Below are 18,031 nucleotides of genomic sequence, written 5' to 3'. Positions count from 1 at the left end.
TATATACACCTTTCCATACTTGCTGAAGAGATTCTTCAAATCAGTTGCTCTTGTTGTAGAGGAAAGTCCACTCACCCACAAATTCTTACCAGAGCTGGCATCAATTTGTCCTACCAAGAAACAGTTAAAGATCATGAAACAAAAAATAAAATCAAAACTGTACAGAGGCATTAACATTCCAAATTCCTGTGGATAGCATTATTAACAACCTCTAAAATGTGTAAAGCTGACAAGTGAGCTGCAGTAAACCTTGAACTCCAGCCAATCGTGTGCAATTTGATCAGCTTGTTCATAAGGCTATATCTGCACACTGCATTTTTGTGGTGACCACAAAAATGCACCCGTGGTCAAAAAAAAAAATAAATAAATAAAAACAGGGAAAAGCGCAAATAGAATTGACATGCTGCATTTTTGTGGTCATCGCAAAATGCAGCCAAAAAAAAAAAAAAGTGCGCAGAGCAAATCTGAAATCTAAGACTTTGCTGGGGAAGGCAAAGCAGGCAGTTTGTGGTGACTAAAAGGTCACCCACCACAAACTGCACCAGAAAAGCATCTAAAATCCAAAAACATGTTTGATAAAAGTGGACAACTCCTTTAACCCCTTCACCCCCGGCCACTAAAACACCCTAATGACCGGGCCATTTTTTGCAATTCTGACCAGTGTCACTTTGACAGGTTATAACTCTGGGACGCTTCAACGGATCCTGGCGATTCTGAGATTGTTTTTTCGTGACATATTGTACTTCATGTCAGTGGTAAATTTAGGCCGATATTTTTTGCGTTTATTTGTGAAAATTTAGGAAATTTGGCGAAAATTTTGAAAATTTCGCAATTTTCAAACTTTGAAAATTTATGCCCATAAATCTGAGAAATATGTCACACAAAATAGTTACTAAATAACATTTCCCACTTGTCTACTTTACATCAGCGCAATTTTCGAAACAAATTTTTTTTTCGTTAGGAAGTTAGAAGGGGTCAAAGTTAATCAGCAATTTCTCATTTTTCCAACAAAATTTAGAAAATAATTTTTTTTAGGGACCACATCACATTTGAGGTGACTTTGAGAGACCGAGGTGACAGAAAATACCCAAAAGTGACCCCATTCTAAAAACTGCACCCCTCACTCTGCTCAAAACCACATCCAAAAAGTTTATTAACCCTTTAGGTGCTTCACAGGAACCAAAGCAATGTGGAAGGAAAAAATGAAAATTTTACTTTTTAACACAAAAATGTTACTTTAGCCATAAAATTTTCATTTTCACAAGGGAGAAAAGAGAAAGTGCACCCTACAATTTATTGTGCATTTTCTCCTGAGTACGCCGATACCCCATATGTGGTAAAAATCAATTGTTTGGGTGCACAGCGGAGCTCGGAAGGGAAGGAGCGCCATTTGAATTTTTGAACACAAAATTAGCTGCACTCATTAGCGGACGCCATGTCGGGTTTGAAGACCCCCTGAGGTGCCTAAACAATGGAGCTCCCCCACAAGTGACCCCATTTTGGAAACTAGAGCCCTCAAATAATTTTTCTAGATGTTTGGTGAGCACTTTGAACACCTGGGGGCTTCACAGAAGTTTATAGCGTTGAGCCGTGAAAAGAAAAAAACATTTTTTACCACAAAACGGTTGCTTCAACTAGGTAGCTTTTTTTTTCACAAGGCTATCAGGAAAAAATGCACCATAAAACGTATTGTGCAATTTCTCCTGAGTACGCAGATACCTCATATGTGGTGGAAAGTAATTGTTTGGGCGCATGGCGGGGCTCAGAAGAGAAGGAGCGCCATTTGACTTTTCAAACGCACAGACGCAGTGCACTGATCGGCCGCTGCAGGACGCACGGTCGGATGCGATAAAAAAAGCGTCTGGGATACGTAAAAAAAAAAAGTCACGCCAAAAATTGACCATGGATGCAGATATGTTATGTGCATCCCTGATCAGCGCTCGGCGGGACGCACAGACGGATGCCATACAAAAAGCGTCGCGAATACGGAAAAAAGTCACGCCAAAAATTGAGCAGGGATGCCGATCCGTTATCTGCATCCCTGATCAGCGCTCGGCGGGACGCACGGACGGACGCGATACAAAAAGCGTCGCGAATATGGAAAAAAGTCATGCCAAAAACTGACCACGGATGCAGATCCGTTATCTGCATCCCTGATCAGCGCTTGGCGGGACGCACGGACAGATGAAGTGTAAAAATGGACAGGATACAAGAAAAAAAAAAAAAGTTATACTCACAGTACCAAGAGGATCACTGACCAGAAGAGTTGCAGAGGAACAAGAAGGCAGTGAGATAGACAGCTTTACACCAGCAGCAGGCAGGACGTTGGACAGATCAGCAGAAGGACCCAGCGATGGAGGCAGATGTGATCGGGCCAGTGAAGACCTCGGACGACCCGTGAAGGCAGGTAAGAGGACGTCGGGGGGGGGCAGGGGGGGATGGGGAGAGGGGGGGGCAGATGGGGGGGGGGTTAGAGGGAGAGCAGAGGGGGCGGAGAAGCAAAGGCAGAAGGAAGGAACCTTGGAAGCAGAATAGAGATGACAGAGGAGGCAGGCAGATCGCGTGGGGAGCAGATCGGGATGCCGGGGGGCAGATCGGGGCGTAGGGGGGCAGATCGGGGCGTAGGGGGGCAGATCTGGGGGGGCACGGGCAGGGGCCTTCACGGGAGCGCGCAGGGGCCTTCACGGGAGCGCGCAGGGGCCATCGCCGGAGCGCAATACTTACCTTTGGAGCTGGCGCGGTGACAGCAGAGGCGGCGTCTGCGGCGGCAGCAGCGGTGGCGTGGTACCAAAAGTACCAGCCACTCCACGCTGCAGCCATGTTGGGGGAGGGTCCCCAGAGCAGTACAGGCCTGGGGAGGGCGGCCACCGGCAGATCAGACCGCCCCACTGCACACTGATTGGAGCGATTGCGCGTCATAGCACGATCGCTCCAATCAGTGCTGCAGGGGCTGGGGGCGGCATGTTTGAGGTCCACCTATGATATGCTGCAGCAGCTGCGGCATCTCATAGCTGGATCTCACAGGATCGCACTAATTCGGGCATTATTTTTGCCGAAATTAGTGCGATCGATGTGGTTGGCGGTTCAGATTTGAACAGCCAATCACATCGATCGTCGATAGGGGGTGGCGATGCCACCCCCCCTGGGGTCAAGCAAAGGTCCCCTGCTGTAAGAAACAGCAGGGGACATCATTTGAAAGCCGTTGCTATGGCCACGGCAATCAAATGAAGTTTAGGCAGTAAAATTACGTCCCTGGTCGTTAAGTCACGTTAAAATAGGACGTAATTTTACTGCCCGCGGTCGTGAAGGGGTTAAGGCACTAGCTGAACACTTTAAATGTTACATAACAGCTGCTGATCTTTTTTGCTGCACAGAAAGCTGATAAATGTCTGCAACAGCTGAGCACAGACAATGTATAGCATAGCGTTGAAAATCCCTCATTCGCTGCAGGCAATATTTGCTATGTTACACTAGTGGTCTTACAAAGCTCCTACTGTCAGCCTACTGCTCAAGATAGCAGCCTAATCAAAGTCCTTATGTTTACCACATATGAGAACCTATTTTACACCCCTTAGTTTTGGCATTTGGAAAAGGTCACCTCAAGACCCAAACTTTGGTGCACCCTCAAGGATGTAGACAACCAATGACAGATTGCTGCCTTTGGCGATCCTACCCATGCAATTAAACAGGCCTGCCCCACGGTTAATATGAATCTTAGGGGAAAAGCTTAGGCCATGATGATATCATAGGACCTTCCTTCTGTTAGTGGCAATGACAACCAACTAATGCTACTAGGTGAGACGACATGTATGCACCACGCATCATATACCTGCAGCACACAGCTGTTATTTTGGAGGTACCGCAGCATTCCAGAAACATGTTTTTTGCAAAATGTATGCTGTAATTAGAGCATGATGCCATAATCTGCAAAGGATGATAGGTAAACCCTCGTGTTCTGGCCTGCATAACAGGCATGCAATGTTCTGACATTTGTACCAATAATTGACTTTTATCTGAGCATATTTTTTTTTTAATCAGATACATTTTTATTTTTCACAAAGTATACAAAACGTGTTATATTTTCAGTAATAATGAGCAGAACTATAAACTTTCCCTCCCCAACATCCCCTCCCCCCTCAGCGTACATATTACCCATATCAATATCAAAGATCTTACATTTTAACCCTTCAATAGCATATATTGGAATGTATAGAACTAACTATCTCTGCCCATAGTCCAACATCTCCCAACTCTAATATTTAGTCATATTGCAACCACGGATTCCACAATCAAAAAGTGCAAGTGGTTTCCTTTTCCCATATATGCTTCTCTCCATTCAAACAATATGATTAACATATGCGACAAATTCCTCTCTAGTCGGTGGGTCCCCCTGCATCCAGTGCTTGGCAATTACCTTCCTTGCCGCATACAACAGTCTGGCTATCACCATTTTAAAATTGTTGTCTACTCCAATTTCCTCCACGTAACCTAGAAGACATACCAGGGGTTGTCTGGGAAGTTTACATCTATAAGCTCCTTCTATTCTATTAAGAACAGTTAACCAAAAGGGTGCCAACCTGGGGCACATCCACATCATGTGGAAAATGCCGTCACCTTCTCCATTACATCTAGGACAGTCGGAGTTACTCCTCAATCCCATTTTACACATAATTAGCGGGGATCTAAATGCCCTATGCACCACGTAGAGGTGGGATAATCTTGCTGGTTCACTCATTGATAATTTCGGTATGTATTCCAAAACACTATCCCATACCTCATCAGTTATCCCGTCTATCTCTGCCTCCCATTTAGTCCTAGGTGTTTACAGGGTGATCAAGCAAATATGTATGCAGTCCCTATATATAGTAGATATGATTCCTCTTGTGGGTCCACTACTACACACATTTCAGTACTAGGTCTGCCTGTACCAGCAATGATTGCTTAACTCCCTGAGCCACCACTGCATGCACCAAACAGTTGTACTGGTACCACCCAAGTGGGGATATCCCAAACTCCTCCTGTATTTGTGTAAACGATGTCAGACGTCCCTGGCTAAGAATTTGCCCCATATACCTTTACATGCCCATTCCTTCATTTTGCCTATCTTGTATATCTCAGAGCAGTTTTCATTGTCCCACAACGGAGAGAATTCAGTTATTGCTGTAATCCCTCTTATTTGCTTGATCTTCCTCCAGATTTTATTCATCAGGCTAAGTGTGGGGCTCGTTTTTCCTATTCTCCCAAATGATCCGTCCTCCAGTCCGAACACTAATGGTTTCCGATGCAGAACATGCCCTAACAGTCTGGATGCTGGGTCTACCACCCCTAAATCTGCCCATCCCCTGAAATGTTGACTCTGAGCTGCCAGATAATATATTCCTGGATTTGGTAGTGCTAGCCCCCCTCCTCCTTCGGTCTCTGTAGCGTCTCGAGTTTAAGTCTGGTTTGTTTGTTCTTCCATATTAGAGCACGGAACATGGAATCAATCTCCTTAAAGTGACTCTGAGGGATCCAAACAGGAGAATTGTGCAACACAGAGTCTCTTGGGCATAAGCACCATTTTAATAAGATTAATCCGTCCTATTACTGATAAATAAAGCTTATTCCAAGCAGTTATCTTACTTCGCAGTTGCTTCAGCAAAGGGACTGGATTAATAGTAATGTAATTCCCAATTGGCATGGATACCTGAATGCCCAGATATCTAAACTGGTCCACAACCCACAGTCTGTTGGCCTCAACACCCAGGATCGACCTATCCACTCCCGCGTCCACCTGGAACAGATTCGATATTGTCCAATTGATAGTCCGTCCAGAGATCCCCCCGTACCGCTCGATCACCTGCATGGCACAGCTCAACGATGCCCCTGGGTCTCCCAGAAACAATCGAATGTCGTCTGCATAGAGGACTATCTTCTCTTCTAGATGGCCATATACAAATCCCTTTATGTTTCTGTTCTGCCGTATAGCAGCCACCAGTGGTTCCACTGCCAGAGCAAAAAGGAGAGGCGAGAGCGGACATCCTTGGAGAGTACCCCTTTGTAGATCCACCGTGTGTGACAACATTCCATTAATCCTCACTTTAGCTACTGGTCTAGTATATAACAGCTGTATCAAGGATTTAAAATTAGGGAGAAAATCAAATATGTCTTAGCACTCCCCACAGGTATCCCCATTCCACACTGTCAAATGCTTTATGAGCATCTAATGAAGCTATTACTCTCTGTCCCGGATTGTCCACCGGCAGTTGCATGTTAAGGTATAATAGTCGTATATTTTTTGCCGTGGATCTATTAGGCATAAAACCGACTGATCCTGGTGGATTAGGGTAGATATCAGTTCTGTTAATCGATTAGAGAGTACTTTGGCCAAAATTAATACATCCGTCGTTAACAGTGAGATGGGCCTGTATGATTCGGAGAGTTTTGGATCCTTATCCTCTTTAGGTATTACTGTTATTATCGCCTCCCTCATAGACTCTGGCAGTATCCCCCTCTCCCTTGCCTCCTCCAAGATACTCAGCAAATTGGGTAAGAGTATTTCTTCCAAAGATTAGTATACCTCCACCGGTAGACCATCTACCCCCGGGGCTTTTTCATTTGGGCGGCACGGTGGCTCAGTGGTTAGCACTGCAGTCTTGCAGCGCTGGGGTCCGGAGTTCAAATCCCACCAAGGACACTATCTGCAAGGAGTTTGTATGTTCTCCCCGTGTTTGCGTGGGTTTCCTCCGGGTACTCCGGTTTCCTCCCACACTCCAAAGACATACAGATAGGGACTCTAGATTGTGAGCCCCAATGGGGACAGTATTGCCAATGTATGTAAAGCGCTGTGGAATTAATAGCGCTATATAAATGAATAAAATTATTATTATTATTATTATTATTTGCCATGCCATGCAAAGCTCTCCATCTCAAGTGTGATAGGGCCCTCTAGACTGTGTTTCTCTGTCTCTGTAATTTTGGGTAATGTCATTGTACCTAAGAAAGCCTCTAGGTCACTGTCTAGTCTCCCCTCTAGAGGAATACAATTCCTCATAAAAGGCTGCGAAAGTGTCCAGAATATCTACCCCCTCCGTAACCAAATCTCTCGTTGTGGTGCGAATGCAATGCACAAAGGAGGATTGTCTCTGGGCTGCCGTCACCACCGACAACAGATGCCCCACCTTTTCTCCCTCCGCATAAGGCTAGGTTCACACACTGCTTTTTTTTACGCTGCGTTTGTGCATTTTTTGCGGCAAAAACCGCACAAAAACGCACCCGCGGCAAAGAACACATGCATTTTTACCGCGATTTGGTGCGTTTTTTACTGCGTTTTTGCTCACTGCGTTTTTATGCCTTTTTTATCAGTGAAATAAAGATTGTTGAAGATTGGAAAAAAAACAAAAAAAAACAAAAACAAAGTGAAATACAAGATTTATTAATTGTACATAAAGGTGATACAGGACACACAGTGGAGGCAGGCTAGATGGAAACAGCCTGCCAGGAAACAACCCACAGCAGTACCAGGACACACCACCAGATGGTAAAACCTGCTGACAGGCAACAGTGCAATAAAGGATTATAAGGTGAAAAATGGCCCTTAGAAAGTCAAAAGGGACAATGTGAAGGACAAGTTATAAGTAGGAGATCTGTAGAATCCCCTAAAGAGTCCCAAATGGCAAAGGGGCATAAATGATTAATCAATATTACCTTGCGTCATGTCAGAGCAGAGATGGTGGATGTGTCCGGGCGTGGGGGCGGGGCCTCGACGCGCGTTTCACCAAAGGCTTCGTCAGGAGGCGTGGCTATAGGTTATGAGTGAAGGGTATAAGTAAGGAAGTGTAGGAGCCCATTAGCAAATCGGCGCGCGCAGCGTCATGTTGCCACGCCCCCCCGAACGGCAGGGCACGCCGAGTCCCGTGATCATGAGCGTGAGAAGGAAGTGACTTCATTCCCACGTTCAGCACAGGGACCCCACCGAGCCCAGGCCGCAGGGGGGAGGAGGCAGCGCATGACAGAGGCGCGTCTGTGCCAATCAAATAAATAATGAATGGAGGAGGGACCAAAGACATCATGGGGAGCTGATAGTAGGGCACAAATGTGTGAACACAATAGTATTAACAGCGCATGACAGAGGCGCGTCTGTGCCAATCAGATAAGTAATGAATGGAGCAGGGATCAAAGACGTCATGGGGAGCTGATAAGGCACGAATATGTAAACACAATAGTATCAACAGCTGACGTTCAGGAATAAACAGATCGATAACTACTGCAGCCAAATGCTGTAGGGGGAATAATATACATCCATATGGAGGGACAGAATATGTCATGGTTTAGAATATATCAAGGGTACAGAAATTAAATGTATGTATATCGCCCTCTGGCCCTAAGCCCGAAATTCATGGTGTCACGCCAATATTAGGCATAGCCACCATGAATTTCTAGTAAAGTTTAAAAAAAAAAAAAAAAACACCACACAGATTAGTGACTCCATCTTTATTGAAATAAAGAACCTCCCCCCCCCCCCCCACAGTAGTCAAGGGTCCCGCCCCGTCCAATCCGGATCCAATATCATCTGAAGGCTGGAAGGCTTTCAGGTTAAAGGACGTGAATCACATCACACATCAGCTGATTGTATAAAAGCCGTTTATACAATCAGCTGATGCATCAGTGCAAAAAAAAAAAAAATACTCACTTATGTGCTGATTACCGGCAACTCCTGGAGCGAGCGGACAGGAGTCTGATCCCGTCCGATCGCTGCAGGAGCTGCCGGTAATCAGCTGATGAAGTCTCCTGACGGCAGGATCAGCTGATAGGGGAAACCAGCCGAGCGCCGGCGTCACCGCGAGACTTACGATCAGCTGATGCGTCAGGTGACCGCATCAGGTGATCCACCGCCAGGTCCTGCAGCCATCGGACGTGCCCGGGGAGACTGCACACAGCTGGAGCGGCGGTACCGGGAGAGGAGCTGGGAGCGGACATGACACCGGAAGTCTGCAGACAGGTGAGCATGACATTTTTTTTCTACTGTTCACTTTTGTTTTCGCAGCTGCTTCCACCTTCTGCCCGGCCATGGCGCCGCACGGGAGCTGACATGGCGCAGCACGGAAGATTGAAGCAGCGGTGGCGGTACCAGAAGGATTCACGCTTCTGTATTTACTGACAGAAGGAATCCTCTTCCTGTACATGTCACTTTACTACCCACCCCTTGCATTTATAGCTGCATTTTTAGTCATAGAAACGCACTAAAACGCAGCTATATTTGCAATTTGCCTTTTTCATTGCATTTTTGAACATCTCATTGAACTCAATGGGTGGAAAACGCAGTGAAAAAATGCAAAAATAATTGACATGCTGCATTTTTGTGTGCAGCACAAAAACGCAGCTAAAAAAACGCAGTGTGCAGACAGCAAAAATGAAAAAACTCAGACTTTGCTGGGGAAGCAAAGTCATGCAGTTTTCTGAGCAAAAACGCAGACGAAAAACGCCGCGAAAAAAAACGCACTGTGTGAACTTACCCTAAAAGTTCTCTTTTTGAAAAGCCTGCTTCCCAGCGGCTTTCTCCAATAGCACCTTATTAACTTCTTCCTGAGCTGCTTTTAGCTTCTGCCTATTCTCTGGTGTGGGCTGTGTTACCATCTCTGCTTCTGCTCCCGTCAAGGCCTCTAAGCAATCAATTTCCCCCTGTCTACTACGAGACTTAAGCCCGCTTTACACGCTTCAATATATCTCACAATCAGTCGTTGGGGTCAAGTTGTAAGGGACGCACATCCGGCATAGTTTGTGAGGTATCTACGTGCGATCAGGATTGAACGCAAAACCGTTGATCGCAAACACATCGTATCTTTGTCTAGAATTGAGCGTTTTGTTGCACGAACCTAGTCAATTGAAACGTGTGACATCCCTCATACGATTGTGATGTCTGAGGCTTTGTGCGCAGGTGTGCGCTCTGCACCGCAGCTTAAAAAAGGTCCGCTTCAGAGCGCAGCTGAAAAGCTGCGTTCTGAAGCGCCTCACAATGTCATTCACTAATCTCTGTAAAAAATGAGGATAGCGCAATATGAGAAGCACCCGTGGATAATTTTCTTTAGATTATAGTATAAAACTGCTCACCTTAATAGGTTGTGCGCCCTCGCACAACCTCGGTGGCGAGTGTGTAATTCCTCTGGGGGATGAGGGACTGAGTTGGCTTGACACTATCCGATAATTAGCTGGGTGGATCTGGACAGTTTACCGCTGCTGTCTCCTGGTTCACCGACTCCTTAATTCCTGGAGCTCAGATCGGCTCTGCGTCCTCCCGCTGGGTTGATCAAAGTGGATTATTTGGATCTCTTACTCGCAGCAGCTCTTACCGGATTCCCTTGCGGGAGTAGCCAATGTAGGTAAAGAAGATGACCGGTCTATGAGCGCTAGTAATAGATCTTAAATCTACGATTTTTTTGTAGATAGTAAGGCTTTATTGTTAAAATAAAAATAAAGCTCTTGTTTTCACTTCACAAAGCGTTTCAGCAAGATCCACTTGCTTTCCTCAGGTGTAACAAGAGCCTATACACATTAAATTTATAGGTGAAACAATCCCTTTAGGTAGGGCTTATGGGTGTGTCATACATACAAATAATTTAACCCTTAATTATTAGAAGGATTTTTTTGGGTAGGTTGTAAAAAAGTCGGATAAAATTATATAAGATCTATAAAAGTTATATAAAATCTATAAAAATCATGGAACATAATTATATAATAAAAATCATGAAACATAATTATCTATTAAAAAGCGGAATATATACAACTTATTCTAAAATATATTATAGTATGGTATCATAATGAATGTATATTAAACAGATTATACCCTTTTCCTATTATAACATATATTAATAAATATATATATATGTATGTGCAAATATACAGATATGGGAGATTATCGGGTACTTATGTTCTTTTTTTGTGAAAATTTATTTTACCATTTATTTTATAATATTACCAGTATCTCTTGATTTTTCAATAGATCTGTATTTTTTTTTTGTTTTTTCTCAACATGCATACAACTTAATATATTTTATTCCTATTTTTTCTTTTTATATTTTATTTGTTTCTAATTTATTTACTTGTTTATATGCATATATATTGTATGTGCACATATATATATAGTCCCATGTATACGTATTCTTATGCACGTATTCCCCCATTAAAGTATTTTCTGAATGGATATAGTTATCAATATTTAGCAACATTATCTATCATTACATTATGGCCTTCCGGAGCTAGTGTGCCCAATTTGAAGATCCAATAGCTTTCTTTTTTAATGAGTTTATTCAATGCCCGTGGATCTTTATTGTCAATGGAATCAATAATTGTAAGTTTCATTTTTGGATCCCTATTATGCACATTATTGTAGTGTCTTGATACACTATGTAGGGGGTATCCATTTTTTATGTTATGTCGGTGTTTATTCAACCGTGCATGCATTTCTTGAATGGTTCTTCCCACGTATCGGATATATAGATTTTATACTATAATCTAAAGAAAATTATCCACGGGTGCTTCTCATATTGCACTATCCTCATTTTTTACAGTGACTATGAACGCACTCAGCGTGGGAAACTCCCTTACAGCTGCATGATAGCACCCGAGGATCTACAACATATATGAAAAAGTAAAATAACTTTTATGTCATAAGTGAAAAGGACTTTTTTTTTTTTTAACTTTTAACAAAGAAGATTAATTAATGGTCTTTAACTATACTTATATTGACTCAAGAGGACAATTCTTATAAGCGGATAATTGTGATATATGCACTTTCACATATATATAAATTTTATTAAGTCATCTCTGGGTACCCGGTCCCACAATAATAGAAATGGATTTCTTTATGAATAACAGGTTAGCACACAGGGAATCCCTTATTACTAATATAATAGGCAACCAGATAACTAACATAGATATTAATGAAGATGAGAATGTCAGACTAAATGAGATCGATAGGAAAAACATGGCAGACCTCTTCTCTGACTATGAACAAAATTGCAAACTAGAAATTACCAACCATATTAATAAAATATTCCTGGAAAAATACCTAACAGATAATTTAATACCAATAGAATTTAAATTAAATCAGAAATCACCCTTTCCTAATGATAAGGATTTTATAATTAAATGGGAAGAATACTCACAAAAATGTTCACAAGGGCTTATTAAAATTACTATAGGACAAAATAATTTGGAAATTGAAAAAGCACTAAAAAAATTGAATAATTTAAAACTAACTTTAGATATATATTCTCAGTCATACGATTACAAAGAAATAGACCTTATTCTAAAAAGAACACTGAATAAATATGAAGAAGAATTAATAAAGAGAAAAGCTATAAATTATATAAAAGACAGATACGAAAATAATAAGGATAGCGATATTATGGAAATTGATAATTCCACTAATTCAGAAATCATAGAGGACATTATCATTTCAAACAATGATACAAATAGATTAAGAGGAAAAACAAATAAAGATCTAACCAAAGATAAACCTAACAAGAATAAAATTAAAAATACTAAAAATAATAAAAATATAAAAAATACAGAATCCACTAGTTACTTAACATCGGAAAAACAGAGAAATTATTATGAAATCCATAAATCCAAACTGAAAAACGTTAGAATAAATAATAAAGGGTATGATACCTCCACCTTAGAAAAATTATACCTTCAAGATCCCGATTTACTACTCACTCCGTGCAGCCCCATGAAATATAATGGAACTATATCCAAAATTAACATGGAAGCTCCGATAATACTATCTAATCTAACGGAAGTGAATAATGATGATAAGGAAAAAACTCCTAATATAGAAAAAGTTACCGCACACAGAAGGAACGACACAAATAAATCTAATGCAGTAGATGAGAACAGCAGTCAGCTACTCGATCTATCCTTATTCACAGTACACGGTGAAAATGATTCACAAAATCTCCTACAACCAGATACACCCCCTTCTATAAAAGATATTTCTACCAGTCATCTAAATGATAAAAGTCCTAGAAAGTCAACTAATTTAAATACCATGAAAATCACTCATTTTCGGGTGGCCCCAGGACGCCACTTCAAGAGAAAAAGAGAAGGAGAGGATGCAGAGGAGGAATCAGATGTAATCAGGGAAGAAGATATGAACGATCAGAAAACCATTCAGAAAAAAACAAAATCACAATAGATCAATTAAGGAGACAACCAAATTATATCTAATAGAGATAAAACACAATCACCAGATAGACCAGATGAAAACCTGAAAGAAACAAATGGAATAAATGAAATTAAAGATAAAGTTGAAAATAAAACAGGGATTTTCAATATTTCCAACCACATATTAACAGATGAAGAACAATCACTCCTGGGTCATGGCTTATCCTTCAGCCCGACAGCAGGACTGGACACATTCTCATTATACCTTGATTTAAATGAATTTTTAAAAAAAAATCACTATACAAAGACATTTTCTGATTGAAGAAAAGGGTAAAACAGAACAACATCCTTCAAAAAATCAGGATATTAATGAAGCGACACAATTAAATATTAAACATGTTGTCCCAAAAAATTCAAGGAGTAATTTTTACCCATTACATCATAAAGGGTCCCACATTGAGACATTCCAACAATTGATATTGAAGGACATCAGATCCTTTAATAACTCAAAAATAAAAATTAACCTCACTAAAGGAGAACAAAGGGCTATCACCACACAAGAGAATAAAAATATTATCATCAAAAGAGCAGACAAGGGGGGAGGGATAGTAATAATGAATAGGACATGGTATATAGATGAGGGTAAAAAGATCTTAAATGATAATAACTACTATTTAACCTTGGACAAGGATCCCTCAATCCGAATATTAGAGGATTATAATATGATCATAAAAGAAGCTTCACAAAATGGAATATTATATGAAAAAATTCCTTGACATTACAAAATACTCAGTGCCCTACTTTTATTTTTTTACCAAAAATACATAAAGACCCAATTAATCCGCCAGGACGCCCAATAATATCAGGGGTTAATTCCATAACCAGCAATCTCTCTCATTTTGTGGATCTGTTCTTACAAGAATATGTGGTAAAGTTAGAGTCATATTTGAAAGATTCAACTCAATTGATTAGGGAAGTATTAGCCCTACCCCCATTGAAGAATAGTGTACTCCTTACGATGGATGTTTGTTCACTATATAACAATATAACACATACCAGGGGATTATTAGCCAACGAAATTTTATACTAAGGGCAATACAATTTATCTTAGAGAATAATGTGTTCACCTTCGAGGGTGCATATTACAAACAAATCAGGGGTTGCGCGATGGGGACGCGATTCGCACCAAGTTATGCTAACATCTTTATGGGTGCATTCGAATTTGTCTCCATCGCGCAATCTAGATTCAAGGAACACATAGTACACTACCGTCGTTTCATAGATGACCTCTTTATCATATGGAAAGGCCCCCTAGAGGAATTATCGGAATTTATAGAGGACATCAATAGAAACGAATGGGGTTTATCATTTATGGCTACACATTCAAAAAAGACCATCCAATTCCTAGATTTACAAATCAATCTAAACGAAGAAGGAAAAATTACAACATCTACACACTTTAAACCAGTAGATGTGAACAGCTATTTAAAATATAACAGCTGACACTTACCAAGATGGATCAGAAATATACCATATGGGCAATATAGAAGAATTAGAAAAAACTGTACAGCAGATACGGATTATAAGAAAGAGTGCAAAATCCTTAAACACAGATTCCTGGAAAAGGGATATCCTAAAAAACTGATACAGGATGCATACAAAAGAACAAATCCCCTTACCCAGGAAATATGTGTACAACCTAAACAAATGAATGATACGAACAAGGATGAAAAATCCAAATTATCTAAATGGAGTCTCGTTACTACATTCTGCCAACCAAGAACTCATATTGAGAGACTAATCAAAAAATACTGGTTTATATTAAAAAGTGACCCCATATTAACCGATTATATACCAAACAGACCCATTATCATTTACAAGAAAAATAGGAGTCTGGGTAATTTAATTGCACCAAGTAACACTGTTCAGAAACCTCCAATCGCTAAGTTGAGCAACCCAAATCATTGGGGTTGCTACCCATGCTATACATCAAAATGTCTATGCTGCCAGGTAATCACAAAAGGAGAAAAAACATATGTCAAAAACTACAAGGGAAACCTTTATAATAAAGCATAGATACGATTGCCACTCTACATATGTAGTTTATTTGATGGAGTGCCCATGTGGTATCCAATACGTGGGAAGAACCATTCAAGAAATGCATGCACGGTTGAATAAACCCCGACATAACATAAAAAATTGGTACCCCCTACATAGTGTATCAAGACACTACAATAATGTGCATAATAGGGATCCAAAAATGAAACTTACAATTATTGATTCCATTGACAATAAAGATTCACGGGCATTGAATAAACTCATTAAAAAAGAAAGCTATTGGATCTTCAAATTGGGCACACTAGCTCCGGAAGGCCATAATGTAATGATAGATAATGTTGCTAAATATTGATAATAACTATATCCATTCAGAAAATACTTTAATGGGGGAATACGTGCATAAGAAAAGTATACATGGGACTATATATATGTGCACATACAATATATATGCATATAAACAAGTAAATAAATTAGAAACAAATATAAAAAGAAAAAATAGGAATAAAATATATTATTAATAAGTTGTATGCATGTTGAGAGAAAAAAAAATACAGATCTATTGAAAAATCAAAAGAGATACTGGTAATATTATAAAATAAATGGGTAAAGTAAATTTTGACAAAAAAGAACATGATAATAAGAACCTGATAATCTCCCATATCTGTATATTTGCACATACATATATATATATTTATTAATATATGTTATAATAGGAAAAGGGTATAATCTGTTTAATATACATTCATTATGATACCATACTATAATATATTTTAGAATAAGTTGTATATATTCCGCTTTTTAATAGATAATTATGTTTCATGATTTTTATTATATAATTATGTTCCATGATTTTTATAGATTTTATATAACTTTTATAGATCTTATATAATTTTATCCGACTTTTTTACAACCTACCCAAAAAAAATCCTTCTAATAATTAAGGGTTAAATTATTTGTATGTATGACACACCCATAAGCCCTACCTAAAGGGATTGTTTCACCTATAAATTTAATGTGTATAGGCTCTTGTTACACCTGAGGAAAGCAAGTGGATCTTGCTGAAACGCGTTGTGAAGTGAAAACAAGAGCTTTATTTTTATTTTAACAATAAAGCCTTACTATCTACAAAAAAAAAAAATCGCAGATTTAAGATCTATTACTAGCGCTCATAGACCGGTCATCTTCTTTACCTACATTCACTAATCTCTGTCAGTCGGTCACTATCTCTGCCCATCTCTCTCTGTCCATGTCAGTCTATCCCTCTTACCCCCTCTCTCATACTCACCGATCCCCGGCGCGGCACGGCATTCACATTGCTCCGGCGGCTTTTACTATTTTGAAAAAGCCGGCCGCCCATTAAACAATCTCGTATTCCCTGCTTTCCCCGCCCACCAGCGCCTATGATTGGTTGCAGTGAGACATGCCCCCACGCTGAGTGACAGGTGTCTTACTGCACCCAATCACAGCAGCCGGTGGGCGTGTCTATACTGTGCAGTAAAATAATTAAATAATTAAAAAAAACGGCGTGCGGTCCCCCCCAATTTTAAAACCAGCCAGATAAAGCCATACGGCTGAAGGCTGGTATTCTCAGGATGGGGAGCTCCACGTTATGGGGAGCCCCCCAGCCTAACAATATCAGCCAACAGCCGCCCAGAATTGCCGCATACATTAGATGCGACTGTTCTGGAACTGTACCCGGCTCTTCCCGATTTGCCCTGGTGCGTTGGCAACTCGGGGTAATAAGGAGTTATTGGCAGCCCATAGCTGCCACTAAATCCCAGATTTATCATGTCAGGCGTCTCCCCGAGATACCTTCCATGATTAATCTGTAAGTGACAGTAAATAAACACACACACCCGAAAAAATCATTTATTAGAAATAAAAAAACACAAACATATACCCTGGTTAACCACTTTAATAAGCCCGAAAAAGCCCTCCATGTCTGGCGTAATCCACGGACCTCCAGCGTCGCTTCCAGCTCTGCTGCATGGAGGTGACCGGAGCTGCAGCAGACACCGCCGCTCCTGTCACCTCCACGCAGCAACTTAAGACAGCCGCGCGATCAACTGAGCTGTCACTAAGGTTACCCGCTGTCACTGGATCCAGCGGTGGCCACGGGTAACCTCAGTGACAGCTCAGCTGATCGCGCTACTCACCTCAGTTGCTGCGTGGAGGTGACAGGAGCGGCTGTGTCTGCTGCAGCTCCGGTCACCTCCATGCAGCAGAGCTGGAAGCGACGCTGGACCATCCTGGAGTACGCCGGACATGGAGGGCTTTTTCGGGCTTATTAAAGTGGCGAACTGGGGTATATGTTTGTGTTTTTTATTTCTAATAAATGATTTTTTCGGGTGTGTGTGTTTATTTACTGTAACTAACAGATTAATTATGGAAGGTATCTCGGGGAGACGCCTGACATGATTAATCTGGCCCATAGCTGCCAATAACTCCTTATTACCCCGATTTGCCAACGCACCAGGGCAAATCGGGAAGAGCCGGGTACAGTCCCAGAACGGTCGCATCTAATGTATGCGGCAATTCTGGGCGGCTGTTGGCTGATATTGTTAGGCTGGGGGGCTCCCCATAACGTGGAGCTCCCCATCCTCAGAATACCAGCCTTCAGCCGTATGGCTTTATCTGGCTGGTTTTAAAATTGGGGGGGACCGCACGCCGTTTTTTTTAATTATTTAATTATTTATTTCACTGCACAGTATAGACACGCCCACCGGCTGATGTGATTGGGTGCAGTGAGACACCTGTCACTCAGCGTGGGGGCGTGTCTCACTGCAATCAATCATAGGCACCGGTGGGCGGGGAAAGCAGGGAATAC

The 18,031-nt window shown here is 41.2% G+C and overlaps 1 protein-coding gene across 1 annotated transcript in view; it reads right to left on the bottom strand.

The window, feature by feature from the left end:
• LOC142303971 (scaffold attachment factor B2-like) overlaps window positions 1–18,031 on the bottom strand; it is an 812,977-nt gene that overhangs the window by 683,730 nt on the left and 111,216 nt on the right. Inside the window, exon 7 of the mRNA XM_075345939.1 lies at window positions 10–110. Coding sequence (XP_075202054.1) covers window positions 10–110 — 101 coding nt within the window. The remainder of the gene's footprint in view (window positions 1–9; window positions 111–18,031) is intronic.

The sequence above is a fragment of the Anomaloglossus baeobatrachus genome, chromosome 1 (genome assembly GCF_048569485.1).
Source record: "Anomaloglossus baeobatrachus isolate aAnoBae1 chromosome 1, aAnoBae1.hap1, whole genome shotgun sequence".
Lineage (NCBI taxonomy): Eukaryota > Metazoa > Chordata > Amphibia > Anura > Aromobatidae > Anomaloglossus > Anomaloglossus baeobatrachus.
The sequence above is the reverse complement of the archived record's forward strand: the minus strand, read 5'-3'. Positions and strand labels throughout refer to the sequence as shown.